Source organism: Aulonocara sp. 'chitande type north' Nkhata Bay, linkage group LG15, assembly GCF_057382095.1.
Source record: "Aulonocara sp. 'chitande type north' Nkhata Bay isolate Kocher_YH1m ecotype deep benthic linkage group LG15, A_spYH_male_GT1.1, whole genome shotgun sequence".
In the NCBI taxonomy this organism is placed as follows: domain Eukaryota; kingdom Metazoa; phylum Chordata; class Actinopteri; order Cichliformes; family Cichlidae; genus Aulonocara; species Aulonocara sp. 'chitande type north' Nkhata Bay.
Genome location: NC_141358.1, coordinates 24,072,441 through 24,099,828, shown reverse-complemented (window position 1 = coordinate 24,099,828; position 27,388 = coordinate 24,072,441). Strand labels below are relative to the sequence as shown.

Here is a 27,388-nt window from a genome sequence, read left to right as displayed (position 1 = left end):
TCTAAAAACAAGGCACTCGTACTTAGTCCTTTTAATCAGTTATTTATTTATTCATGCAATTAACCCCTTAGGTGACCGGACAACCGGTAAGATGGGTGAGGCCAACATTCAGCTTTTCTTATAAGGTCTTTTTTTCTTTTTTTATTGAGTATGTAAAATTTAAAATTTCAGATTTTTCATCTTTTCACAGGGAATTCAGCTAAATAGTTTTTATTCAAACTGTGCATTCATTTTTATTTTTAATTTTCTGTTTTGCTTTGCGTTTGGTTAAATTTCATTTATGTATTGTGATATCTAGTTTGTCAATAAATAAATAAATAAATAAATACAATAAAATAGTCAAGAAAAATTATTATAAATTATTATAGCAAGGAGTTGTTACGTGATTGTTCTTTACTAGTGATTATATTGATTTGATGAAAAAAAATTAATAGAAAATAATTTAATAATTAGTCTTAATTCATTTATCAAATTACTATTTTATTGAATAAAAAAGAGAATTATCAAATGTAAAGGAGCCTCTTTTAGCCGTGTTATCACTAAAAGTCGCTGCCTTTCTATTTACGGTAAACAGCGGTTTTAATGGTTTTAATGAGGTAAGGACGCCAAAAAAAGTCGATATGTCCCTACCGAGCTTCCGTACACCGGAAGCAGCGTGTTAGTAGTTTGCTGTGGTTGTTACAAGGGCAGAAGATTTGTTTTTGCAAGCAGTTTACTCTACTGATATAATTTATAGTGCTCTGATTTAGATTTAAAGCAGTTATTCATTTATCTCAAGTACCACAAATCTAATATAAGGTAAGTTCAGACGTAACAAAGGCGTTAAATAAAACGCCTTCAGTTCAAAACGAAGAAATAAGCGACCGTTTGCTAACATATTGATGTTTCCTGAGTGCCCGGCTTGTTGTGTCATGCTGTCATTAAACAAACGCGTTAAGGTTGAAAATCCAACTCGGATTTTTATTTTGGAAGAGTAGCAAACTATTTTCAAAATAAAGTTACAGCCTTTTTCTTCTGTCTGAATTTAATATAAAATATTGACGATCTGTTGTTTTTGTTATAGGTTTTAAATGTACAAAATTACATATAATCACAATAAAATAAGGTATTCTCATTCTAATCTAAAATATGTGCAGACATTATTTTAACTTTCACTGAAGAGCGAGGTCTGCTGTCTGTTATCTGTACTAGAGGTGCAGAGCTGAGTACCTCTGTGTAGCAGTGAAATAAAAATATTCTATCAGGAAAGTTAGATGCAGTGTAATGAATTAATGTGACCTTCATAATGGAGGCAAAATGAAAGAAGAGAACACGCTGTCTATCCCTGTCTTTGTAAATAAAGTTGTTTGTATTTGTTGGTCTCCCCTCAGATGTCTCCGAAACCTCTGGAGCCGCTGGCTAAGAAGCTCATGAAGGGCGTGATTGCTCTGGAGCTGCTGGGCGTCCTCGGGGCTTACGGTCTGTTTCACACAATGGACACCAGTCGAGGTATGAAATTATGATGTTAAATGGATCTGAAATAGGTCTGGCTTTATATCATCCTAAATTTCATGTTTTATATCCTGCACCACCTGCAGATTTCAGGAACACTATGAACAGGAGGTTCCCATCCATCCTAGAAGGTAAGAAGAATCTCCAGGTTCAAACTGGGGCTTAGCAGAAGGTGTTTTTCAACTCTAACATGGACACTGGCTTCTTTCATAATAATAATTACTGTTTATATAGTGTGGTCCAGATTTAAAATCATTACTAAATTAGAAAATCAGAAACACACCTGCACAACGTATGAAAATAAAAATGTCAGAGCACAGATAACGTTGAAATGTACATACAACAGATGAAAATGAGGTCATATTTAAATCAATTAAAACCCAAGTTGGTGAAATAAATCAATTCATATGAAAATAAAAATGATTAGTGCAATTTCAGCAGAACAACAAAGTTTTTTTGAAGTTCATCTGAAGATACCAACATAGCACCAAATAAAGACAATATACATTAAATCAAGTAATGTGTAAAAGTATATTAGGTACACATTTACTGCAGAACAACCTGATTTTTTGAGCCATAAAATAAACAACATGTTTATAAACCTTCCTTCTGCTTTATGTGAACATCATATCATAATTTCTGTAAGTTAATCAGCTGCACAGCTCTGCTGCCAGTCTCTCAACCCACAAATTTCCAACACAACAAAATTAATTTTGTGACGTCCGCTTCCTCCCAGTTTACTACAAGTCCAACGAGTGGGCGGGGATCTACGGCATCCGAGAGAGAGACCAGGAGGCCTGGTCAGCCAAACAGGATTGAAGGTGTCCATCGACGTCATCGTCATTATCACGTGCAGCGCCTTGGCATCTGAGTCTGGAGCCTCCCGGCTGCTTCAGCACTGCACATTAGGAAAAAAGACATCACTTCCTGTAAAGACTCATCAGACCTCATTCATTTATACAGGAATTGTCTTTTCTCTGTGGAGAAGTTATTAAATGTGGCTGGTATCCAGCCCAGTCAAGGATATCCTGCCTTTGTTGTTATTTTTAAACACACATACTTTGTATATATTTGCTGCTGTATGAAGCAGCCAAACCCAAAAACCTCTTTTTTGTCTCACACTTGGTACCCAAGTACAATCTCAAGTGGGGGTGATGATATGGTAAATGGACTGGTTCTTATGTAGCGCTTTTCTACTCTATATGAGCAGTCAAAGCGCTTTATACAACGAATTCATTCACCCAATCACACAACCACTTTTTCTAACTGTTAAGTGCTTACTGTCTAACATTCATACACATTCACACTCTGATGGATGCATCGGAGAGCAACATGGGGTTAGTATCTTGCCTAAGGATATTTGGCATGCAGCCTGGGATCGAACCACCAACCTTCCAGTAGATGACCTGCTCTACCACCTGAGCTATAGCCACCCCCTTCCCCCTGACCTGACATCCTGGTTCCCTCTTGCGAGAGCATTTGTAGACACCCTGGTCGGGAGTCAAACCACTCACCTGAACTTCCAAAGGCGAGTGGTGTTACCACTATGCTATTGATCAATGGATATACATATATATGTAGAGGTGTGTGTGTGTATTCATGAACTTTCTTGATGTCCCTGTTACTCCCGCTTTTTCTTTGCTGACCTTTAGCATTACATTCTTGCACTTCCTATTACTTTAGTTTGATATAATAGCTGTAAACTAACAACAGCCACAAGAGGTGTTATAGCTGTTGTACAAAATCAGTTAGTTTTTCTTTTTGTCTGTTGATAACATTAATTATATCATTACTGCTGTAAACTATCCATCCATCCATCCATTCGCTTCCGCTTATCCTTTTTCAGGGTCGCGGGGGGCGCTGGAGCCTATCCCAGCTGTCATAGGGCGAGAGGCGGGGTACACCCTGGACAGGTCGCCAGTCTGTCGCAGGGCCAACATACAGGGACAGACAACCATTCGCACATTCACACCTAGTGACAATTTGGGTTATCCAATTAACCTATCCCCACTAAGTGCATGTCTTTGGACGGTGGGAGGAAGCCGGAGTACCCGGAGGGAACCCACGCAAACACGGGGAGAACATGCAAACTCCACACAGAAAGACCCCGGCCTGATGTTGGAATTGAACTCAGGACCTTCTTGCTGTGCGGCAACAGTGCTAACCACCGTGCCACCGTGCTGCCTTGCTGTAAACTAATTTACAGCAATTTGTAAACTAATTTAAAATGACCACATTTATTGAGCAAGTGTACCTAATAATCTCCCATCAGTTCAGTTGCAAAATACTTTCTAGATTAATCATTTGGTCTATTAAAAGTTAGGAATTTGTGAAACAGCGACAGAAAATCAGAAAAATAGTATTGCTTGATATTAAATTACATTTAAAATGGTTTAATGTTAACTGCTATATTTGATCATTTTATCCATTCATCCATCTTCTTTTGCTTATTCAATTCAGGTTGCGGGCAGGAGCCGGAGCCTATCCCAGTTGATACTTAATAAGTTTTAATGGTTAATACCTCACCAACAAAAAACCTGAACCAATTTAAATTTGTAAATGTAAAACAACAAAACCTTGAAATGGTGCAGACCGTTCTACAAATGGCACATTATGATCAGTATGTTCAAACAGAAACAATCATTAAACCTGTAAACACACTGAACAGGATCATGAAACACTTAAATGTTTGTCTCACACAAACACAGGTTGTATGTGAATTGATTTGTTAAGACACAAGGAAATCTGCTGCTTATGTGTCAAACAGGCTCATCCCATGTCAGCTCAGATTTGCCTGAAAGAAAATTCTGACTTCTTAAAAGGAACGAATCATGAGATTTCTCAAAAATAACCAGCCTCCTGGTAGACACACCAGCAGTCTCAATTTGAAGTTCTTGAGGTTGTGCTTGAATTATCGCACTCATAGACTTCAGCCTCTCACAGCTGAGGATGAAGGTCGGGATGTTTTTACAGATCACTCTGAAATCCTTTTTTTTGAGGGAGCACTTTAAAATTCCAATATCTAGAAAACTCCCAGAGCTTCAAATGTGTTAGAGTAAATATGAATGTGGAGCGTCAGCAGTGCAGCTCCAGTTAACGTAAAACGGGCGTTTGAAGTCCCTAAAATATTTAAATGTGTGATCTCCGACAGCGGATTTGGAGACTTGTAGAAACCACAGTAGATTTTATTTAGAGCTTCTCACATACAAGACACGGGATATTCTTGAAAACAGTCCGAAGGTGAAAAACAAACCAAGAAAACGGCACAGCGGCACACACCCTCTCATTGGCCAGAGAAATTTGGGCCATGAGGCTGGAACTAAAAACAAAGCAATATTTCCCTTCTCTACATAATTATGAGTTATATGTGAGAGAAGAGCGTAACAAATTTTGGATTTAATAAATTTACTTGGACTTTGTATATTGCGTCATACCTGGAAATATCACAGTGAACTTTTCCCCCAACATTTAAGCTTTAACGAGTGTAACGATTCACTTTTAGACTGTTTTAAGACAATTCTGTGTAAACAACATTGTGTGAGAAGCAAAAGTTTCTACAGGCTGTAGACATCTAAATATTTCAGCAACTTCAAGCATCCTTCATTCGTTCAGAGTCCATTTTCATAGAGGCACAGGACCAGATATTTACCTTAAAACACAAATGTTCCCTCAAAAACATCATGAAACAGCCCTGCTTTCATCCCATGAAGTATTCATTTATGCATTTTAAAACCAAAGTTTATTTTAAACATGATGGACTGAGATGGAATGATCCAGATGAGATTTGCAGCAAAATGTTCAGCACAAAGTCTTTGATTTTACAAAAAAATAAAACAAGCTAAATGTGGCTCCTCTTCACCAGCCCCCAGATTGAATCTGTAAACACCGTTTTATGTCCGCGTCCTCCCGGTTTACGATGAGACCGCTGAGTGTCCGGGAATCTACAGCGTCCGGGAGACAGACGAGGAAGGCGTGGTCACCGAAGGTGTCCCTCAGCTTTAGGCCAACATCTTCAGCATCCTCGTCATTTACTTCCTCTTCTTCTTGCTCCCAAACGTCCCGCTTCCCGTCCTGGCTTGGCCGAACCCCATCTTCTTCTTGTTGAACGTGGTCTTCTTCTTGCGCAGCGTCTTGGCGTCACGGCCGTGGATCCAGTCGTCGCGCTGAGCTTCCCACTTCAGCTGCTTCAGACCTGCACACAGGAAGTGTTAGAAAAGAAAACACATTTGGTTTATCTGTGCAGCGCAGCTGAGTGGGACTGACAGCACTTTCACTGTGTGGAGAAGTTATGAAACGTGAGACACCGGCCTTCATCTCGTCTGTTTGTTTTTAACCCTGTTATAACCTGAAACAGCCTCAGCATCCTTCAGCTCTCACATGTCAGTCTGAATGTAATCATTCTTAGTTTCAAGGTCCATTAAATGACATCACTGTAATAACAGAGATGGCTGTTGGGTCAATATAAGGAATAAAACTAACTTACTAATGAACATTTTAGTTATACAGAACATTTCAGGTGCTGTAATTATAATAGAAACCATAACGATGACCTAGAGGTCATATTTTTAAAAGGCATCGCAGCACAAAATCCTATCCTCAGCCTTCAGGTGGCCACTGGGCTTGCTCCTGCAGTAGTATGAGCTGTTCAAGGTGAAGCTCTGTGATCTCACCTGCTTTGTCTCTATTGGCCATGGCGTTCAGCCCGATGTTGTCAAACTTGGAGCCGGCATTCTCGTCCAGCAGGCAGCCAAACTGACAAAAATAAATAAAATAAAATAAAAAAAGAACAATAATGATGTTATAAGACCTTTGAAATATTTATGATTCCATAATCCTGTTGTGCTTGTTTCCATGAATTCTCTGAAGTCAAACTGACCTCTTCAGCAGAAGCAAACATGGCTGCATCTTTCTTTTCCTTCTTCTTCTTCTGTTTGGAACCTGAAACATTGAACAGTGATCAATAAAATAACCTCCGGAGTCGCTGACTGAGTTTTCTATACACAGCTAAAACAAACTGACACATTAAATTATGTTAATAATTCTTTGAGCTACAGATCCAGCATTAACCTAAAGATCCGGAGAAGTCGAGTTCCTCGGAGGATTTTCTCTTTCCCTTCTTGGTCTGTGGGGTGATGTCTGGAGCTTCCATCTCATCGTCTTCTGAATCTATACAGTGGAAAAGGTTTTTCCCAGTTTCAATATTACATTTGAAAAGAATTATTTTCTCTCATATCTTCTGTTCCAGTGATGGACGTTCATATTCAACACGGCCCAAGTTCAAATAAGGAGCTTAGTACGTGCACAGCTAATCCTTTCAGCCTCAGACTGCTCTAAACACTCAGTTTCACACTGATTTTCCTCCTCCTGGATCTTTATGATGTCACAAAGAGCAAATATTCTGAATATGGCCATCACAGGAATAAACGCCCCACTGACAAGTCTTCTGTGAGGGGCAGCCAATGAGGAGGAGCTATAACTGCTCATTTCAGACAGAGCATGGACTCAGTATAAGATAGGGAAGGATTATTCTGAAATGTGAATCATGCAAAGCTGCTCTACAAGAGTCCAAGAATGAAAATAAGGAGCTGAAAATAAGCAGAATAATTCCACATTAGCAGAAGGATAAATTCCAGCCATCTTTCATAATTTAGCATAGAACCCCAAATTTTGCATTCATTTATTAAATGTTTTTAAGTTAACTGTAAGATATTATATTTTAATTAGGTGCTGCTTTAACAGATGAGTTGACTGAATTTATTAATCTGTATTTTTATAATGATTAAACTTCACTGGTTCCAGAACCTTAAATGTAAATGTTTAGTAGTTTTCTTTGAATTATGGGGTGCTCGTCTAAAATAGGCTTACAGATTATTGGCTCAGATATCCCATGATGCACTGTGTTCCCTCTTCAGTATGTAAAAAACAGTGGTTAGGATTTCTAAAGGTACTGACCTCCAAATGCAGCATCTTCATCCTCCAGCTCAGGAACTGAAAGAAGAGGAGAAGGATCAGGTGTCTCTAAGAGCTCAGGTCGATTCTGTCCTTTAACTCATAACAGCGTGGACTTGAATATATGAACATCAATATAATCTCAAGTCAAATAATGACAAAAAAGACATTTATACAGGCAGAAAAAAATAAAGGTATTGGTGTATTAATTTAAAAACAGAGAATATTGAACTGGCACTCGAAACAAAGCTGGATTAAAATAAGTTTTCGTACTTTGTCATATTTTTTTACCTTCATCATCATCATCATCATCATCACCCTCTTCGTCTCCATCAGGGTCCATGAACATCCCTCCTTCTTCCTCCAGTTCGTCTCCGAAGTCTTCCTCGTCCATGCTGCCCAGAGACACCTCCTCATCGTCCAGGTCGTCCATGTCCGAGTTGTCCACGTCCGACTCAGAGTCGTCTCCTGATTTCTTATCTTTTTTACTCTTTACATTACTGACAGAAAAACAAAAAACGTTGTGAGGAAGAGGATGGTTCAGTCAGTGTGTAAAAGTCTTTAAAGTCTTTATTTGTTTTTTTAAAACAAAACCAAAATCGTGTTCGAGTCTCACAGCCAATCAGATTATTCTGTTTTTAAGACTAAATAAATACCAACATAATGCTCTTCCTAGTATTTCCTGTATTTGCTTTCCCATGTGTAGCAACAGTAATACAGAAATAAATAAAACAATAATACTGTAAACAGAAGGAAAATAAATTTAAGAATGACAAAGTAAATCAATAAATGAATGGAAATAAAACCCAAGAGTAAACCTGAAAACTCACCCTGCAAAGTCCAGATTATCACTGCCGAGGTCGGTAAAGTACGAATCACCTTCAAAGGTGTCTGCCAAAAAACAAACAAACAGTTACTCAGCCAGAGAACTTTAAGTTATACTACAAGCAAAGGAGGAAGAACAGGAGGAGCACAGCCAGCCTCCGGTGGGCTGCTTGTCCTTTAGCGGGAACCCTGTCACAGCCCAGAGCCGAGCATTCCCCCGCGAACACCAGAACCGGCAGGTCGACCACTAACGGCCTGGTCTCTTCACGGATGAGAGCAGGTTGACACTGAGCACACGTGCCAAATGTTTAACTGTTGAAGGGCAGCAGCAAACAGCACCTCAGACTGGCCAGGAGTTCACCGATTCCTCATCAGGAAGATCCTCCCATCATCAGGATCACGCCCAGGTGTTATCAGGCACGTGTGGGCCAAACTCACAGTGAGCCAAACTACACGCAGACTGGATCAGCCTGCGATTTAAATTTTTACCTTTTATTTGAAATATAAAAGATTTTAAATGCAGTTCTGTTTACGTCGAAATGTCAGTGTTTTATGTAATCCGTGTTTATAAATTTAACTGTACAAGTGTCTCGACTGAAGCCATTAACCAAGGATCTGTGATGTTTTCATGAGGAGATACTGAGCATTAAATTAGAGACGATGGTTTATTTACCAAGAAGTTTCTCAAACTCATCATCGTCCACATCCTCCAGGCTCTCGTCGTCATCGTCACCTCGTGGCCGGCGTTGCTGCTTCTCCTGCTGTCGTTTCTTGAAGAAGCTGACGAATGAAACAAAGAAACAAAACTCATTAAACAGAATACAATCAAAAAACAGTGGAAATATGTCAGGTGACTTTGCTGGGACGCACCGATGGAAGAAGATCTCATCAACAGGAACCTGACTTTCTTCTTTGGACAGAAACTCTGCGCTGTTCACTGACACACACAAATTATTTAAAGGATCCACACTTCATCTGACATCAGAGCAGGTGAAGGAAAAAAAACAAACATAGAAAGTGTGAAATTTGTTTAAAGTTACCTGGTAGCAAGCTGACAGGTAATCTGTGTTTGGGCTTCATCACAGCAGCGTCGGTGTTTTCTAAAGAATAAAAAATATTAAAAAAACGAAAGTTTACACTTAAAATTATTAATATTAGTTCATTAAAACCGTCAATAAACTGTCACAATGTGTGAAGTCAGCGTGATTAAATCTGTTTTGAGCCGAGACAGCAATGAAACCACAGACTAATAATAACAACTCTTCAGGATGTTTTTTATCGTTTTCCATCTTTCTGAGTTTGAATTTTTTTATTTTTCTGTCGTTTTTAGCTTGTAAAGACTTATTTAGATTGTCTTTACCGTCCACTGTCTCTTGTTTCTCTGCAGGTTGCTGCTGTTTTGCAGCTTTGTGCGTTTTTTGTATTTTATTTCATCCCCTCTTCATTGTTTTTGTTCCTCTTTTAAGTCCGTTTGTTTTAATCATCCTTTCTTTTTTGAATTATTTGAACTATTTATTGAACTATTTCACAAATGTGAACATTTGACACCAGTTTTCGTCATTTTCCCATCTACATGTGATCATTTTGTATCCATCTGTGTTTATGTTGCATCATTTTTGATCCATTTTACAAAATGCATCCAATAGAATTCGGTGCTTGTTTGTCTTACGTTCTGCTTTGAGCTGTTTGGGGTTTCTGAAGACAAATCGATCGAGGAAGCGGATGAGGGTGAAGTCCTGCAGAGGGTCCCCAGAGTACTGGATGAAGTCTCCCTGTGGAAATAAAATCATATCAAACATTAACAGCAACAATCATGACGACTACAGAGCTCCTGAGCATGTGGAAAGGGGCGGGGCTTTTACCTGCAGAATGGTTTTTGCAAACAGCGACACTGACGGATGGAAGTGCAGAGCGAGCTGCAGAGAACATCAGACATTAGGTTATACACAGCAGCTTGTGAACACAAGCTCTGGTTACGAACTTTGTGTTTATTAGGACAGATTTTTTTACCTTCTGCAGCTCCCATAAAGTCGAGCGATCTGCACCGCAGAATAACGGGTTTCTGTGCAGCGGGTCGTAGCTCTGAACACTCTTCATTCCTGAAAGAAAACAGGACGGAGAAACAAACATGATGAAGCTCGTCTTCTTATTTACTGTCCTGCTTTATTTTAATCAGCCAGGTGCAACAAACACACAAAATTAGCTGGAATAGAGATTACAACATGATCTAAAAGTTTTTCCTGATTCAGGCAAATAAAAAAAATCTGCAATTAGTTTCATGAAGCTAAAACAAAACAACTAGCTATTAAACAATAGCCTCCCAGGAAGACAGTGGGTGGAAATGGTGGAAAGTACCAGGGGCACTGGCGGTTATGTTAGATTAAACCCATCCTTCAACAACAGTTTTCAAACAGAGAACGTCAGCACTAATCTTTGCGTTTCACAGACCTTCCAGGTTCTGGTGATGTACCCATGATGCTGCAGGTTTGACCTCCTCTGCCTCTGTGTTTGTTTGTTCCTCTAGTTTGTCAGCATCCACGAATCGCTCCTCTTCATCATCATCATCTGCAGCGAGGTCTTTGAACGCCTCCTCTTCCTCATTCTGAATGAAGCCATAATTCAAAAGTTTAAAGCAGTTCATCTTTGAGAGCATTTTTGTCCAAAAGGAAAATCTAAAGCATCAGTTTTACACCCTCTGAGATTTCTTACCCCCTCCGCCTCCTGCAGCAGTATCTTCAGGCCCGGTTTGGCCCTCATGACCTCCGACACCAAGAAGAGCGCCCCACAGGCGAAGCTGGCGCTCTGCTCGGCGCTGATCTGCAGCAGCCGTTTGACAAAGGCTTTGACCCGCCTCAGCGCCACGTCAGCCTTCATGGATTTGTACAGCAGGTTCAGGAACATGTTCGGGCGGGAGGACGACGACAGCCCGGGGTCCAGCAGCTTCCTGCAACACAGGTGGAGAAAGTAAACACCTGAATGCTGTCTGTTTAGAGCCCACAAACAAGCTCCCAGGCAAGGTTTTCCTTACCTGTACAGAGCCACATAGTACCGGTCCGAGATGCTCTGCTGGGAGTCCATCACCTGGAACAGCAGCATGAGCGCCTGCACGGCTGTGTTGAACTTCACCAGATGAACCACTTTGAAGAGTGTGTCCATCTGCTCTCTCACTTTGTCGTCCCCGGTGCTGGTGTAGGGATACGCCCTGTTCACGCCCGCCAACAGCGCACTCAGCATCTTCGACTCAATGTCCTTCTTTTTGACGCAGGCACGGAAGAAGGAGAAGTAGATGGTGATGAGCTTGGCGGCGAGCCCGTCCTCGTCGTGGCTCAGGATCACCTGGCTGAGGAAGCACACGGCGTAGTACTGCGCCTTCGGGCTGATGTTGGGTCGGAACAGGAGCCGCTCCACCTCGCAGCACACCACCCCTTTCATGTTGGGGTGTTTGTGCAGCAGTGTCTCCAGCAGGTACGATGCCTTTGCCGCCGTCTTGTACTCGGGGTCTCCAAGCTTGTTTACCACTTGGGTGAGCAGCGCCTTCTCTTGTTCTGGACAGCTGCACAGCAGCTCATGGGCAGTGGCTAACGCCTTTGCCTTTGTGGCAGGCACTGTGTCGTGAGCCACCGAGTCCAGCGCCACCACAAACTCAGCCACGTGGTGCTTCAGCTGGTGCTCAAAGTACCAGAGGATGAGGCGGCGGTCGCGGGCGTCGCGGTTGCCGCTGGCCTTCTCCTCAAGCTGGTCGAACGGGTGCTGGGCAAAGGTGCGGAGCTTCCTGTCCCCGGGCAGCAGGTTGGACAGCAGCAGCTCTCGCAGCGTGTCCATTGCCATCAGACCCATCCGCCGACTGCCCTTCTTCTTCACCATGGTGACTAGGTTCTCCACGTGCTCCAGCATGTGCACCGGAGCGTCCTGAATCAGAACCGTCATGGCTGCCATTCTGTCCGCCAGCACGCCAGAGGAGACAACTGTCTTCATCCAGGCCGAGTTGGCGCCTTTCTGCAAGCTCTTCTTGGTCTTGTAGAGGGTCACCTCAGCCTCGAACAGCTGCTGAGCGAGCGTCTTGTACTGCGAGACCAGGGCAGCATCCTGTGGCGCCGACGAGCCCTCTTCTGTGTAATCCAGCTCGAACCACTTACCACCAGGTTTGATCAGCAGCACCTGCCGTGGCTGGAACTCAAACACGGTCTGGCTCTGCTTCGCCTTTTTTGCCGCCGATACCCGCGCCTCTTTTGTCTTCTTCTGCTTCTGATCGACGACGTTGGGCTGAGTGTCAGGTGCCGTCTCCTCTGCTTTCTCCACTTTGACCTTTTTAGCTTTCTTCTCGCCAGCAGCTGTGGCAGCCGTGGCGGCTTCACCCTCAGGCTTGTCCGGAATGGTTTGCTGCGTCGCGTATGCCCGGATGCCCAGCTTGGTGATGAATGACTCCAGCTCGCCCTCCTCCAGGTCATCTATCGCTCCTTTCATGCCGCCATCAACGAGCTCGTTGGAGTCTTCGAGGCCGGCGAGGAGGATATAGTCGGCCTAAAGACGTAGAGAAGAACCACAAAGAAAAGATTAAAAATATGTGACAAAGAATTCTGATTAACATTTGTGTATAAATTGTATTTAAATGTTTACTTTATTTGATACGTTTTTATTTATTTATGTAAATAATACCATGGAAGCATGGATCCATCCTGAGTGTATAACAACTGTTCAGCCAGCGGTCTAATGGTGTGGGGATATTTACTTGGCACACTTTGTGTCCCTTAGTACCAACTGAGCATTGTTAAAACACCACAGCCTTCCTGGTTACTTGAACATGACACTGAGTTCACTGTACTCAAATGGCCTCCAAAAGGATCAGAGCTCAATACAGGAGAGCACCAACAAGAGATCCGCATCATGGATGAGCAGCAGCTGTCTGATACGATCACGTCATTAAGGACCAAAATCTCCTAGGAATGTTTCGAGCGTCTTGTTGAATCTATGAAGAAATAAGGCAGCTCTGAAAGCAAAAGTGGATCCAACCCAGTAACAGCAAAGTGTACCTAATAAACTGTCCGGGGACTGTGCTTTTACGTCACATAAACTTTCGTGTCAGTTCAGAAAACTATAAAAACAAACCGACCTTCACAAGTTAAAACGCTCCCTGACTCTGTGAGTGTTGGCCCTGTTTCACCAGGTAAATTCACCTTAGTTCCTCCGAGCCGTAAAACCTCCTCCAGACTGAGCTCCTCTTCCTCTCTCTCCTCCTCTTTCGTATTCTTCTCTTCACCTTCATCCTCCTCTCCGCCGCTGTTTTTCGCCTCCGGCTCGTTTTCTTCGGCCTCAAATGTCACTTTTTTGGACTTTTTACGTTGCTTGTTTTTCGCTGCCATGCTGTTTGCAGCGTGAGGAAAACTGACCCGGATGTTGAACGAAACGTTTCCGGTGCACGGTTACCAGATCTCATAGTGGGGTGCTATCAGAATTCAACTCAGAATCCATTTATTGTCACTAAACATCAAATGAGAACCAGCTCCCTGGTAGCAGAATTTAGAATAAAGACTAATTTATAAAAATCTTAAAATGTAATTATACAAATGTACAAGGTCATTATGTGTTAGCCAATATTTTTCACATTTGTGAACAATAAGAAGCCCGAATTGACTATTGGGAGGCTGTAATTGACGTAATGTAGTTTTTACACTGGTAACATCAATTAGTTGCATTATTACGGAAGAAACCTTTAAAATGTGACAATTTTCAGGCAAGTTCTGGTCTCCCAGAGAAGCATCCCTTCTAAGTTCGTTTACGGACCTTTATTTGAAATGAACCTCAGATATAAGATATAAAACAGACAGCGTCGGTTTTTATTTTTATATTTTTGTAGTCATATATGACTGAGGTGTGATGTCGATACTTGGCCAAAGATTTTTGGCGGCATTTCCGGCCAATATGGCAACACGCACGCTTTACTTTTTTTTTTTTTTAGATTGATTCGTTACATAAAAACAAATAAATCTAAATGATATGTTTTACACAAATAACTAAGGTAAATTATGTTGATGAGCACGCTAAAAAAATATTAAATCAAATATTAAAAACGAGTCCCCTACGTAACCGTCTGTCCTCCAATCACAGCGTTTGTTGTCCGTCTGAAGCGTCAAGATGCTGTTTTAAAACACGATATCAAAGGAAATGGAGAAAGATCTTTCAAAATAAAATGTCAATGACTATTAATGGGAAAGAATCCATTTATTGAAAGCTACTTTCCACAATGGACTTAAAAAAATCTAACGGGACACTGAAGGGCAGGTGTTGGCTTAATGTGCTCTGGAATAAACAGAGACAAATTCACAGAGACTGAAGATTAAGAAAGAAGAAAGATGTATCGCTGTGGTTTTCATGTCGTGCAGAATGTATCAAGTTTATAGGCATGAAACATAATTCAGATACATTAGAAAGATGTAGGCCGATTTATACTATTACTGTATCATTTCTTTATTGTTTTATTGCTGCTTTGGGTTTTCGTACAATAATCTATATTTACTCGTTGAGATTCATTTTCTTTAAGTTTTATTTTGACACTTAACCGGGTGGTATCTCTATTACTGCGACGAGCTTAGCGTTAGCATGTGTTGCTTTAACGCTTTTGCACGGGGACGGTGCAGCGTTTGACCTGCGGTAACTTACACACGGATATCCATAAACGCATTCAGACGTTTTTATCTTGTGTACCAGGAGATGAAACGTCGCCTCCGACGGCAGGTTTCTGTTGTTTTTGTATCCTTAAAAACAACAGAAACCTCGTAGTTGAAGCTAACCGGCTAGCCGCTGTGCTGTCAAAGAGCAGAGAGTCCCTCCATGTGGTTAAAGTAATATCCAGTAATGAGGTGGTTCTGTTCTTTCCTGTGAAGCAGAATGAGGGCTCTTCTCTGTGTTAAAGCACAGCAGCTGCTCAGCAGAGGTTTTATCCACCCTGTCAGGCCGGCAGCAGCAGGTGAGAGGTCAATCCAGATAATAAATTCAAATTCAATTAATAGTTTATTAGTGTAGATAAACATGGGGACGGTATGAGATTTTAAATGTATGAATTGAATGTTTCTGTGTGACAGTGCGATGGCAAGCAGCCCCTTCCAAACTCTTCTGCAGCTCTGCACCTGATGGAAACAACAAACCACCCTCCATGCTGCGCCACCTGACCTCTAAAATAAAAGCCACGGGGCCGATCCCTGTGGCAGAGTACATGAGGGAGGTGCTCACCAACCCTGTGACGGTACAGAATGATTAACTCCACCTTAAGTGTGTGCCAGAGTACCACTTGCAGGTCATGGATCAGAATTCAAAAGCAAAGCTTTTGTTCACTTTTGAATCCTCTGACTTTACTATAACAAATTTAAATAACCCTTATTTCTGTCTTTCTGGGCCTTAGTTCAGTTTCTCAGGTCATCCTCTGTCTGTAACAAACTTAAACTCAAATTATGAACACCCAGACCTCACAGTGACTCCTGTGGTCTGAACTCTCTGGGGCTTTGTGGTAACCACCAATCCAATGATAGTGTTAGCATGTAAAAGCAGCTGCTGGTTTTCCTGTTTTTAGTGAGTATCTTTTCCTTGTTTGTTTTCCCCCTTCTCAGGGTTATTATGTGAGGAACAACATGCTGGGACCTGAAGGAGATTTCATCACTTCACCAGAAATCAGCCAGATCTTTGGAGAGGTGAGGCTGGAAAAACCCCTCAAACTTTCAGTTTCATTCCACATGATGTTTCCACTCAGCCGGCCTCTGATATACACTGTTCACATCAGGTAAACTTGTCTTTGATCGGCCTTCGTCGGTCATTTTACTGTTAGCGGTTGACACATACTTCATCAATAGTAAATATTAGGGGTGCAGCGATATTCGTATCGATATTGAACCGTTCGATACAGTGCTTTCGGTTCGGTACGCATATGTATCGAACAATACAACATTTGTAATTTATTTTATAAATTTTCCTTCTGACGATGCTGTCTGTGTTGAGCGCTCAGTGAATCTGTGTTCGACTACTCCGCCTAGGCTGCACTGTCGAGCGCAGATCCACTGAGCGCTCAACACAGACAGCATAGTCAGAAGGAAGAGCGCAGGGCAAGCTAGCGAGACAGAAGTTAAGCTCTACTTGCAACAGGCAAATTGAACCTCATTCAGATCTGGCGTTTGGAATTATTTTGGTTTTCATGTGACGTATGACCCTGAAGGTAAGCGAGTCATGGACTAAAGTAAAACAGTATGTTGGATGTGCCATGCAATGCTCAATTACATTGGTGTGAACTAGTGTGTTAGCGCAGTTAGCTCGTTAACGTGTTGGCCGTCTAGCCCCATGCACGGAGCGATCGGCGGTAGCTCGTTAACGGAGATTTGCCGTGTTGTGGCGTTAAGGTCATTTCAACAAGATTAACCTGAAAGCACTAGTGGGAACACAACGAATATGACTGCACATTTACGCCGACATCATCCTAGTGCAAAGACAAGTGGAAGCAGACAAAAAAAAGCAAGCTTGCTACTAACTTTAGCTGAGTCATTTAGACAGCTGTTAGCACATGATTCTCTTTATATGTTTAATATGCTGCTGAGAATATAGCCCAGAAGAAGCGGATAGTATAGCTTTTATTTTGGAAAGAGCCATTTCTCTGTAATAAACTCTCTTTTCCAAAGATGAGTGATTCCTCAATCAGATACAGGGCTTGCAATATCGCTAGCCCGACGTCCCGGAGCTAGCGATTTTTTTTCAGTCGGGCTACCAAAATCTTTCTCTTCCCTGCCCGTCGGGCTATTGTAGGAAAAATATATGTCAATGCTTTTGCATTCTTTCAGAAATGTAGCTGGGTAATTATGTCATTGGCATCGGTGAGCCACTGTCAATATGTGACATATTGAAGTCGCGTTTGAATTTGCGCTTGTTTTTTTGCTTTCACTTTGCAATCGTGCGAACTGTGTATAGAGAGCGACAGGACTGATCTGTGAGTGATGATAATTTGCGCACCAATTCCTCTGACATCGTCTTATTAATCGTTAGCTTACTATGCAAACATGACAAGTGAAATCTCCCGCAGCAAGCTTAAACATGTGAGAGGTTGATCGCGCAGAGAATCGCTGAGCTTATGTGAGTGAGCGTGTAAAAGCATTTCAGTTCTGCTGAGCCAAATAAGACAGGTCAGGGTGAAGAAGTGACAGCCAAAGAAAAGCTTACCACAAAACGGAGAAGTTATGACAAATCAGACTATAAGGCAAAAAGAAAGTGCAGCTTTATGGTTTCATGGACAAAAGAATTTCTGTGGCTGCAATATGACGAGCTAAATAACCAGGGCTGCACATAAGTGGTCCGCAGGTGCGCATTCGCTGTCAAAATAAAAAACACGCACAAGGGTTAGGGTTAAATTTAAAAACTGTACTTTTGAGTTAAAATATATATTTATAATTTTAATAAATGACAAATTAAAAATGCATGAACATTTTTTTGTATCGAAAAAATATCGAACCGTGACACCAAAGTATCGAACCGAACCGAACCGTGAATTTTGTGTATCGTTGCACCCCTAGTAAATATGTTCCAAAATATTTTCAATTAAAAATTAAAATAGGCCCATTAAAAATTATTATTAATTGGTTTTCAGTTGTTGTGCGTGCTGGGGAGAATAACAGGATGGTCCTGTGTCATAGATATCATGATATGATGCTTTTATATCATGTAAAAAAAAAAAATTATAGCGGTATTTGCAAGTATGGTATAAAATGATGCAGCCCTGTTCTCACGGCACGTGGGATCAGCTTCTAGGTCAAATGCTGATAGATGACGATAAATTCCTGCTTCATTGGTGCTCCGATCGTGTCAGAGCTGGTCACAGTTTGTGGGCTTCTGCTTGTCCTCTTGCTTTTTGAGGAATGAACAAAACTAAAAACGTACTTAAAAAACGAGATCTTCCAGCAATCCAGGAGTCACACGGAAAAAGTGATGCCTCAGAGGCTCAAAGAGTTTGGAACTGAGATTGTGGCTTCAAACACCTATGGTCGGTCAATGCATTTTCTTAGCACAGAGGCTAAGTGAATACAGTTTGTGAATACAGACTTTCAGTATGAATGCATATGATGACTATGAATGTATAATAAAATACATACATACTTTATTTTAAAAAAAATTTGGCTCCTACTGAAAAGATAAATCACAGGCAGTGTGGTTTTAAAGAAGTTTTTTTGTGAGTTTTCCTTTGTTTAAACCCTGGAATACGATAAGTATGATGTGATCAGGACAAGAAGACAGATGAGTAAGACACCTTACAGTGAGGGCTTTTGTGTTTTTTCATGCTGCTTGAAATCAGTGTTCATGTGCAGTAAAAAAAAAGTTCCTTTTGCATAAAGTTCAGCTGTTTAATGTCACAGACCTGGTGATCCAGGTATGAAGCTCTCTGCACCGTGTTGTGTCTGTATTGTGCTGTTGCACTGTTTGTTTGCCATTTTCACACACTTGCACTTTATGCGGTCCTGTCTCTACTGTTATGTGTAGCACCATGGTCTTCACTGTGTACTGTACTGCTACATATGGTGGAAATGACTTGACTTTCCTTGAAAGCAGCACGTTTAGATTCAGTAAGATAAGAAAACTTTGTGCTTCTCCTGCTGGTTCAAACATGTTTGGTCTCCTCCAGCTGATCGGAGTGTGGATCATCAGTGAGTGGATGGGAGCTGGTCAACCCAAACAGCTGCAGCTGGTTGAGCTCGGACCTGGAAAAGGATCGCTGGCGAGTGACGTCATCAGAGTACGTCAGCCAGGCTTAACGCTTTTCTATGAAAGACTAAAGATTTCACCCCAAAGTGGAAACATCTGCGTCATCAAGTTGCAATTTTTTCTCTCTTCAGGTGTTCAGTCAGTTGCAGTCGGTGCTGGGCGGGGCCTCTGTGTCGCTGCACCTGGTCGAGGTGAGTCCGGCTCTGAGTCTGCTTCAGGCTCAGAATCTGACGGGAAACCGCAGCCAGGAGGCAGACGCAGAAGATGATCTGGTTTACCGTCGCGGAGAAACTGAAGCAGGGCTACCGGTGTCGTGGTACCGCCGGTTAGACGATGTCCCGACAGGTACACCGGAGCAGAAAGCAGGCTGTGGTCGTACTGGTTTATATGGAACAACTCCATGCCACAAAATTAGAGAACCTGAAGATGTTAGCAGGGTGTTTCCTGGTTAAAGTAAGCACATAAGCACAGTTAGTCCATCTATAGTTTAGGAGTTTGTGTAAAAATGACAAATACCTGAAACTGGTTACCAAAGTCATTGTTTTGTTTTATGAGTGTTTTGGCCATAGACATTTTATGTTTTGAAGCCAGATTTGACAAATGAGGTACACTGCACACTCATCAAACATACCCTACTTTAACATCAACACTAAATTAGACTGTTAATCACACATTAAACCTCGTGTTTTATTCAGTAAGACTTTACTAACACCGAGTCCATAAGGTCATTAGGAAAGCCTCTGCTTGTGCTTCAAATGAAAAGTTGGGTCATTACCTCAGAAATATCTTTACAATAAGAAGCCATTCTGCTACCAGAGGAGTCGCCCTCTGGTGGACAATAAAAAAAATGCAGGTTTGAGGAAGTGTTCCCTGTTTTTATATACAGTTTATGGTTTTGACAGTGAGTATTTTCAGTGCTGAATTGATCTGAGGACATCAGGCTTCAGGCTGATACTGTTACTGTTTCCATTTGAGTTCTTTATGTGTTCGCTTTTAATCTCTATTAAAATATGTTTTTTCACTTCCGGCGCCCCCCGTGCGTGGCAGCCTGTTACAGCAGCTCCACTCATTCTGCGCTTCCTTCTTATCTCCTCTTTACTTTCTCGTAATTTTTTGTAACTAAAGTTTTAGCAGTTAGATTATGTAATTATGGGCTACCGTTTTGTGCTAGTCTTGGTTGTCTTTCTCTGTTTTTATTTAACAAATTTCCCACGTGTGGGACTAATAAAGGTTATCTTATCTTCATTGAGTTTTTCCTCTTCTTCCAGGATTTAGTATCTTTGTCGCTCATGAGTTCTTTGACGCCCTGCCAATTCACAAATTCCAGGTGAGATTTAAAAACACAGTGTGTGAAATATTTATGTAGCAATAAAGCTTTTTCTTTACTGTCATATTAGTCCTTAAAGTCCTCTGTATACTGTGGTCTTGCATTGCATTTGACTACACTGTCATGATTGTTCCTACCACCAGATGGCACCAAATCAAAACACAAGAAGTCCATAAAACTGTGTTTAACGGCTGTATTTGGTGAAAGATAGGCTGTTTATGTGATAGGTTATTTGTGTAATTTAGCAGCAACTGTTCTTTGATTAATTTTTCCGTATCTGAGTTTTAGCAAAGTGAAAATTGGTGAATCTTTGTGTTAACAAGAAAAACCTGTAGCGAAGTCATTATGCTCTGCTTTAAGTTTAAATAAAACCATATGAAAAACAGATTTCATGTCTTGTGCAAAGGTTTCTGAGTGGCTGTTCCTCTGATGTTTGCTGTTGACGCCTGCAGCGCCCTCATAATAAGAACGCCTTTCAGCTGTTTTGTCCACAGAGGCCCATCTAAACATGTCCGTTTCTCTGTTTGGGGCAGAGGACGGAGAAAGGCTGGAGGGAGGTGTTGGTGGACATCGACCCAGAGAAGCCGGACACGCTGAGGTTTGTCGTGGCGCCAGCTCCGACCCTGGCCTCGACGTCGCTCGTGCAGGTCAGTAAATGTAGAGCTTCTGTGTCCAGGAAAGCAAAGCAAACATTTATTAACATCTGCTTTTTACAGTTTCCAAATAAAATCTACACTCCTTTATGGTTACCACATCACAGTTTATTAAGGCCTCTCTGGTTCTTGAAACCAGATAAAGTGGCTCATTGTTTGAATTTTAAAAGTTCAGATGACCTCAAAGAGAAATGAATCCCGCCTTTTATTAAGACCCGCTTCTGCCGAGGAAGACGATGACAGTAATAATGATGATGATGTCAGACCTTTGGCAGGATGTTCAAAGTGTCTGAGCTGAGCTGGAGAGGCCAAATCAAGCAGGCTGTGGATGTATAGATGGCATAAATGTGGGCAATAAAAAACCAGATGAGGGCTGTAAAACAAACCTCAGAGAGTCTGTCTGAAGAGTCAATTTCCACAACGTTTAAAAGACTGAAGGACATCAGTTTTTAAAGTGGGTGAAAAAAAATGCTTTGTAAGTTCAGATAAACCTCCAAGGATATAAAAGTCTGGATGTTTGGATTAAAGGGGAATTGTTTCTCCTTTGCACTGTGGAAAATATAAACACTTAAGTAGATGTAGTTTTGGAACAGTTTGAAGTCATGTGCTGGCTGTTGAGGTGATGAGATTTCTGGCCAGTGGTCTGAATGTCGAAGTGAAGAAATTTCAGAAAGTGCAGGTAAACTGCAGGAGTAATCGTGACTCTTAAGGGAGTATTACTGCTGGAAATGTTCTACAGGACTAGAACTACCCTCCTGAAGGTTCCATTGGTACTTTTGATGGATGCAGCTATCCCGGGTAGGAAGATGTCGAGGACCTTTAGTTGTAAGGCTCTTTTCTTCACTGTGTTAATCAGGTGTGGGGAACTCCAGGCCTCAAGGACCAGTGTCCTGCAGATTTTAGATCTCACCCTGGGTCAACACACCTGAATCAAATGATTAGTTCATTACCAGGCCTCTGGAGAACTTCAAGACATGTTGAGGAGGTCGTTTAGCCATTTGAATCAGCTGGGACACATCTAAAACCTGCAGGACACCGGCACTCGAGGCCTGGAGTTCCCCCACCCGTGGTGTAAATGGTGCGAAAGGTCCTGGTAGTCGTGATGCTCCACGTGGAGGTTGCATAAAATGTGACATATGAAGATCACTAATCTTTGTGCCAGGACCTGACTGACCATCCAACGAACACTAACGTTGTTTCGATGAGTTTACAGTAACCAGACATTTTGTTTGTCCGGGTCAGGAGGTGTAGCGGGTTCGTCAGTCTTTATTTCCTCATTATGGGGCGTCACCCATGCTTGAATGCTGGCTGGTTTGATTGCAACCTGGGAACGATGTCTTGGTTTGCCTTCACAATAGGTGCACATCCCTGTGGGTGGCAAGGGGCTTGGTTCAGCCTTCATGGTGTCATAGCTATGATTATGAATACAAACTGATGAAGCTCATCTGTCGCAGATACAGTCCCCTTAAGATGGTTTGAGGGATCTGCAAGGCAACAGAAAGGAAGAAAAAAATGTCTGTTTACCATTTCTGGCTGATTAACTGACTATAAAAGAAGGGCGTGGCCATCGTAATCTCACCGATTTTTGAAACTCTGTTTCAGCCAGTGTTATTTCTGCGTCTGTAGTGAAGATTCACCTTTTAAATGATCCTTTTCTTGCCTTAAATGATGGATAACTGTACCTGAGGGTTGTTTATGAGGTATCATGGAAAATGTAGGAAGACAAAATGAGAAATTAAGTTCAGCTTTTTTTTAAACAGGAGACGAACTGCTGAATTGAACTCTCCTCACTTGTTCCGATCAAGTTTATCACACTGCATTTGTTTATGGACTGTTTGAAAAAGGGAAAATGTTCAGAGTTCAACAAGACGTCTGTAAGTGTCATTTGTTCCAGTCAAAGAAAAATGAACGCTAAATAAAGCAGAAAAGAAAACATCACATTTGAGAAGCTCGAACTTGAGGAAATTTCAGCTTTTTGATTAATAAATAATTCCAAAAGATGTCCAGTCCACCTTTAAAAGGTGGAAACCTGACCTGTGTGTGTTTACAGTCCAGCCATGTTTTTGTCTCCAGCAGAGATGATAGAGTGAAGCAATGTACTATTAAGTTAGAGTGTGTGTGTGTGTGTGTGTGTGTGTGTGTGTGTGTCAGGCAGATGAAAAGCGGGATCATGTGGAAGTGTCTGCAGAGGGCGGGGTCATTGTGCAGCAGCTGGCCCGGCGCATCATAGAGGACGGCGGTGCGGCGCTGATCATCGACTATGGCCACAATGGAACCAAGACGGACACGTTCAGAGTACGACACACGCATCAAGCCCGTCTGCTAAAGCTTCCTGTGTCACATATGTTCAAAGTCAGCCAGATAAAAACGTCCAAGTCTGCATATTGTAAAAAATCCTCAGTTACTGCGATGGATTGTGCCAGCGTGAAATGGAACTGTGGGGCACATGTAGGCATCGTACAGTGGGGCGTGTGTGGGGCACGTAGGGCAGCCCTCACCTAGGGTCTGGGCGTACGGTGGGTGGGTTGGTACACTGCGGGTCCCACTGTGGGCAGCACACAGTGCAGATGTGCCCTACATGTGCAGCTACTGAGTCCCACAGTGAGCAGGGTGGGTCTGCCCCTCAAGGAGGGAATTTTTGGGATATCATTCACGCTAGTTATAAAATTACTGATACCTGCGAATACAACAGAATGGTAAGACTTATTTTTCTTTCATGTTTGGTAGTTTTTATCCAACTACGCCTAACAACAAGAGGGACTGGCCATAGACTGTACACAAAAGATGGAGGTTACCACCATTTCTAGCTATGTTAGCACGCTTTATCATAAACTGTACAGCTGATACAGATACCTGCTAATTAACATACTAATATCATCCAAGAATTTCATCTTTCAACACAGGTAACCTCGAGAGAGGAAGCAGTCTGCCAGAGTGACCACGCCCCTAACTTTAAGCATTAATGGAGTATAAATGTGAATGAACTGGGAAAAAATCTCCCCTATACAGTTCTTTTGAAGGGTGAAGCTTTCCAGAAGCCAAAACAGTTTTTTTTTGTAGCAGGCTGTAAACATGTTGGACGTTTTTGTGTATGGGAACTGCAGTTTTTGTGCACTTAAATGTTGTAGCCTCAGAAGCTGCTGCTAGGCTGCAACCAAAGATTTTTGTTAATAAACTGAATGCTTTAGTGTTTAAACTGAATTAGTAAGTATGAGTATGCAGTTAATCAACTAATAAACAATCATTTCAGGAATAAAGGTTTAGAGCAGCTCAACGGACCTGCTTATTTTACACAACAGTGGTAAAAACAGGTTGACTTTAATGCAGTCTCTAATACTTCCATCAGTATTTTAGGACCTCATGCACACATTTTGATAGGAACAATTCAGAGTTGGATGTATGTTGAGTCTTTAATTTGTCGTTTTTATTGATCACATACAGTGCACTCCGTGTGTCCTCCAGCTGTCGTGCTTTGTAATTCTTTTGTCTTCGTGAGGACCAGTTTGAGGTTTAGACCTTCATGTGAGCATGTTTTGTTCAGCTCTAGTGGAAGGAAGCAGCTGTAGGAAGCAGAAAGGCTCCTGTGCGTCAGGCAGGGGGAAACCAGGGTCAACCGGCCCGTCGCTCCTCTTCCTCAATTCTTCTTCTGAGGTTGCCAAGATTTCACAGCTTTTTTTTTTTTTTTTTTTACTGGGTTAGAATAGTTTTAGATGGTTAGAAATAGGTTTAGTTTTAAACCTTTTATTCATGCTGTACTTCTTAAACATCCCCTCATGTAGTTTGAAGGAAAAACTGTGTAAGAAGCCGCTACTTAGCTCAAATTTGCTACTGCCACTGTAAATAAGGTTTTGCGTTGAACCCATCATAGGTTTGCTCATCATTTTGCTCCTTTGCTGTTGGTCAGGGTTTTAAAGGTCACCAGCTTCATGACGTCCTCGCCTCCCCTGGCTCTGCCGACCTCACCGCAGACGTGGATTTCAACTATCTGCGGAGGATGGCGGGAGGAGGCGTGGCCTGTCTGGGCCCCGTCACTCAGAATACGTTCCTGAAGAACATGGGTATTGACACCAGGATGCAGGTGAGTCTTCATCACTGACAGATGCCAATAAAAACAATCAGCATGATTTCTTTTAGTGTCATTTCCTCATTTGGTGGAAATCCAACATCAAAGAGTGTGACTCACTGCTCCTTTTTCTTAGTTTCAGGTTAAAATTTGAATACACAGACCTAGGGTGCATTCCCACCAGGTTTATGCAAAAGTTCATTCACGAGTTTAAAAATATTACAACCTCTGCAGAAAAATGCTGTGCAGGGAAAAACTTTCAGCAGACATATTGTCGCCATTTCTGGGCAGGTGAAGCTGTTAGTTCAGTGAAACTTACTTTGTGACAGAACTAAAAAAAATGAGCACAAAGAAAAGTAAAACATCGTATGATTGTAAGATGATCCAAAAACATTTTAGTGTTTCTGAGTGACACGCTGTGGCCCACAGTTAGAAAACCAGGATATCAGACACACAGTATGCCCCGAGGCTTTAACCCCCAGTTGTTCTCCACAGATTCTGCTGAGGAACTGCAGCGACCCGTCCACCAGGAAGCAGCTTATCAGCAGCTACAACATGCTGACCAACCCCGCCAAGATGGGCGAGCGCTTCCATTTCTTCAGCCTGCTGCACCCCAGTCGCCTTGCCAAGCCCCAGAAACCACAGGGGCTGAAGCTTGAGAAGAAGAAGAGCCCGGCACCGCTGCCTGTGGCCGGATTCACCGAGCTCAAGTTCGCCTGAAAGAGACGACTTTGAAATTTTGGCTGCCGGGTCAGTAGTGAGTGTAAACAACTACACTGTCCCAAACTTCTTGAACTGACTGCACCACAAAGCAAACAAAGAGATTTACAGAGCTAAAAACGAGCAGACAGCTGCTTCATCACTTCCTTTAAGCCTGTGTGAAATCCAAAATGGGTGAGTCATTAATTAGATTCACTCCTGTAGAGTCATTATAAAGGAGGAAACTATCCAAAAAGGCCAAAACTGTTCTTTTGTAGCTGTAAACATGTTTGTTTCTGCTGTAAAGTTGAACTTTTTAATATGGAAGTCTATGGGGCCTTTTGGAGAAAGCCTCAAGTGGACATTAGAGGAACTGCAGTTTTTGGCACTTTAACTTGGGGAGTGTGAGAGTTTGGACATTACGAAATGTCTGCTGGTTTAAAAGATCATGTTCTGATGTGTTTTAACAAATATTTAAGGAAAACACATTTTGTAGTTTTATGACCTATAAATAAAAATTTCAAAACATTAAAACATTCGTGGACTGTTCTTGTCAGATTTGTCAGATTATGGACACCAGACACTGAATGACTGGATTAAACTGTGCAGCACTTCGGGTCATAGGTCATCTGACGTAGGAGGATCTCGTTCCATTGGTCAGCCGGCTGCCATCCTGCACATCTTGAAGCAGTTAGCTGAGCTCACTGTTGTGCAGCAGCCATTCACAACGAGCCCATCGCTCCTCCGGTAGAAATTAAAAGATTCGGTTACATGTGGTGGCGGTGGGGTCGCTGCTGCCAAAACAAGCAGCGGCCCTCCAGATGAGCGGCGATCGGGTTCAGGACTGGTAATTAAATGATCATTTCCAAACATCCTGCAGATCGCTATCAGCTTTTCCTCTGATTCATGGTGTCCCTCGCTGGAGAGTCTGACTAGTACATTTGGAAGGGATTGCATGATTTCATTAAACCTGTTTTGAGCGAAGACGTTTGAAACGTTTATCACCTTGAATCTGCCACCGGCATCCGAAATTTTAGAAACACTTGTGCTTTTTAAATCCTTGAGATTGGAACAATTCACAATAGATACATCAGACTTTGTGTGTAGCTTAAACAGTCCACCCCAAATTCAAATTCATGCTACATCCAACCAAAATATGTATGTACACGTTGCCCAATTTTAGGGGGAACTTGTTCAGAAAAGACCTGCCTTCGATTCAGTGCAGTGGTTATTTAGAATTATTAAAATAGTAATTGAAAATTGAAAACAAAAACAAAAAAGTAGCAGCAGTAATGTGTATTGATCCAAAACTGATCCGTTCCTCAAGAAATCCACAAACCTCACTGCGAGCAGTTTATAAAAGATCTACACTGAAGATCTACAACCTTCATTAATATTTGTTCCACAGAACATTATTTAACTGAAACAAGTTAAAAATAAATGAATAAAATAAAGATTTGTGTTAGTCTTCATTAATTTGGTCAGATTTGGCATGGACACAGTCGAATCTCAAAATTTGACAAAATCCCCCCCACATGAACTTCATGTGTTCTCTCCAGGTACTCGGGCTTCCTTCCACAGTCCAAAGGCACGCAGTTAGTTGGGTTAGATCACTTGGTGATTCTAAGTTGGTTTGAATGGCGGTCAGTCCCTCTG

The 27,388-nt window shown here is 41.9% G+C and overlaps 3 protein-coding genes across 6 annotated transcripts; 2 read left to right on the top strand and 1 right to left on the bottom strand.

The window, feature by feature from the left end:
* Positions 1-651: 651 nt before the first annotated feature.
* On the top strand, positions 652-2,509 carry LOC147313135 (protein CEBPZOS-like). Its single transcript, XM_086264211.1, has 4 exons — positions 652-798; positions 1,371-1,488; positions 1,578-1,622; positions 2,228-2,509. The coding sequence occupies exons 2-4, from the start codon at positions 1,371-1,373 to the stop codon at positions 2,308-2,310; spliced, it is 246 nt and encodes an 81-aa protein (XP_086120337.1). The 5' UTR covers positions 652-798; the 3' UTR covers positions 2,311-2,509.
* A 1,261-nt stretch (positions 2,510-3,770) lies between these two features.
* On the bottom strand, positions 3,771-13,664 carry cebpz (CCAAT enhancer binding protein zeta). 3 transcript variants are annotated; one of them, XM_086265098.1, is made up of 17 exons: positions 13,440-13,664; positions 11,294-12,786; positions 10,975-11,209; positions 10,714-10,867; positions 10,276-10,364; positions 10,128-10,181; positions 9,935-10,037; positions 9,306-9,365; positions 9,136-9,202; positions 8,939-9,045; positions 8,271-8,331; positions 7,737-7,940; positions 7,444-7,481; positions 6,559-6,657; positions 6,368-6,429; positions 6,162-6,243; positions 3,771-5,683 (listed from the first exon to the last, which is right to left on the bottom strand). In XM_086265098.1, the coding sequence occupies exons 1-17, from the start codon at positions 13,623-13,625 to the stop codon at positions 5,520-5,522; spliced, it is 3,258 nt and encodes a 1,085-aa protein (XP_086121224.1). In that variant the 5' UTR covers positions 13,626-13,664; the 3' UTR covers positions 3,771-5,519. The 3 variants fall into 3 exon arrangements, with proteins under 3 accessions (XP_086121224.1, XP_086121225.1, XP_086121223.1); XM_086265097.1 differs by having other exon boundaries at positions 3,773-5,683; positions 7,444-7,479; positions 7,732-7,940; XM_086265099.1 differs by lacking the exon at positions 6,559-6,657 and having other exon boundaries at positions 7,444-7,479; positions 7,732-7,940.
* Positions 13,665-14,854: 1,190 nt separating this feature from the next.
* Positions 14,855-26,260, top strand: ndufaf7 (NADH:ubiquinone oxidoreductase complex assembly factor 7). Of its 2 annotated transcripts, none has more exons than XM_086265096.1 (10): positions 14,855-15,229; positions 15,345-15,505; positions 15,867-15,947; positions 18,911-19,003; positions 19,122-19,335; positions 20,259-20,317; positions 20,851-20,964; positions 23,122-23,265; positions 24,875-25,048; positions 25,529-26,260. In XM_086265096.1, exons 1-10 carry the CDS (start codon positions 15,151-15,153, stop codon positions 25,751-25,753), a joined length of 1,344 nt encoding a protein of 447 aa, XP_086121222.1. In that variant the 5' UTR covers positions 14,855-15,150; the 3' UTR covers positions 25,754-26,260. The 2 variants fall into 2 exon arrangements, with proteins under 2 accessions (XP_086121222.1, XP_086121221.1); XM_086265095.1 differs by having other exon boundaries at positions 18,911-19,021.
* Positions 26,261-27,388: the final 1,128 nt, after the last annotated feature.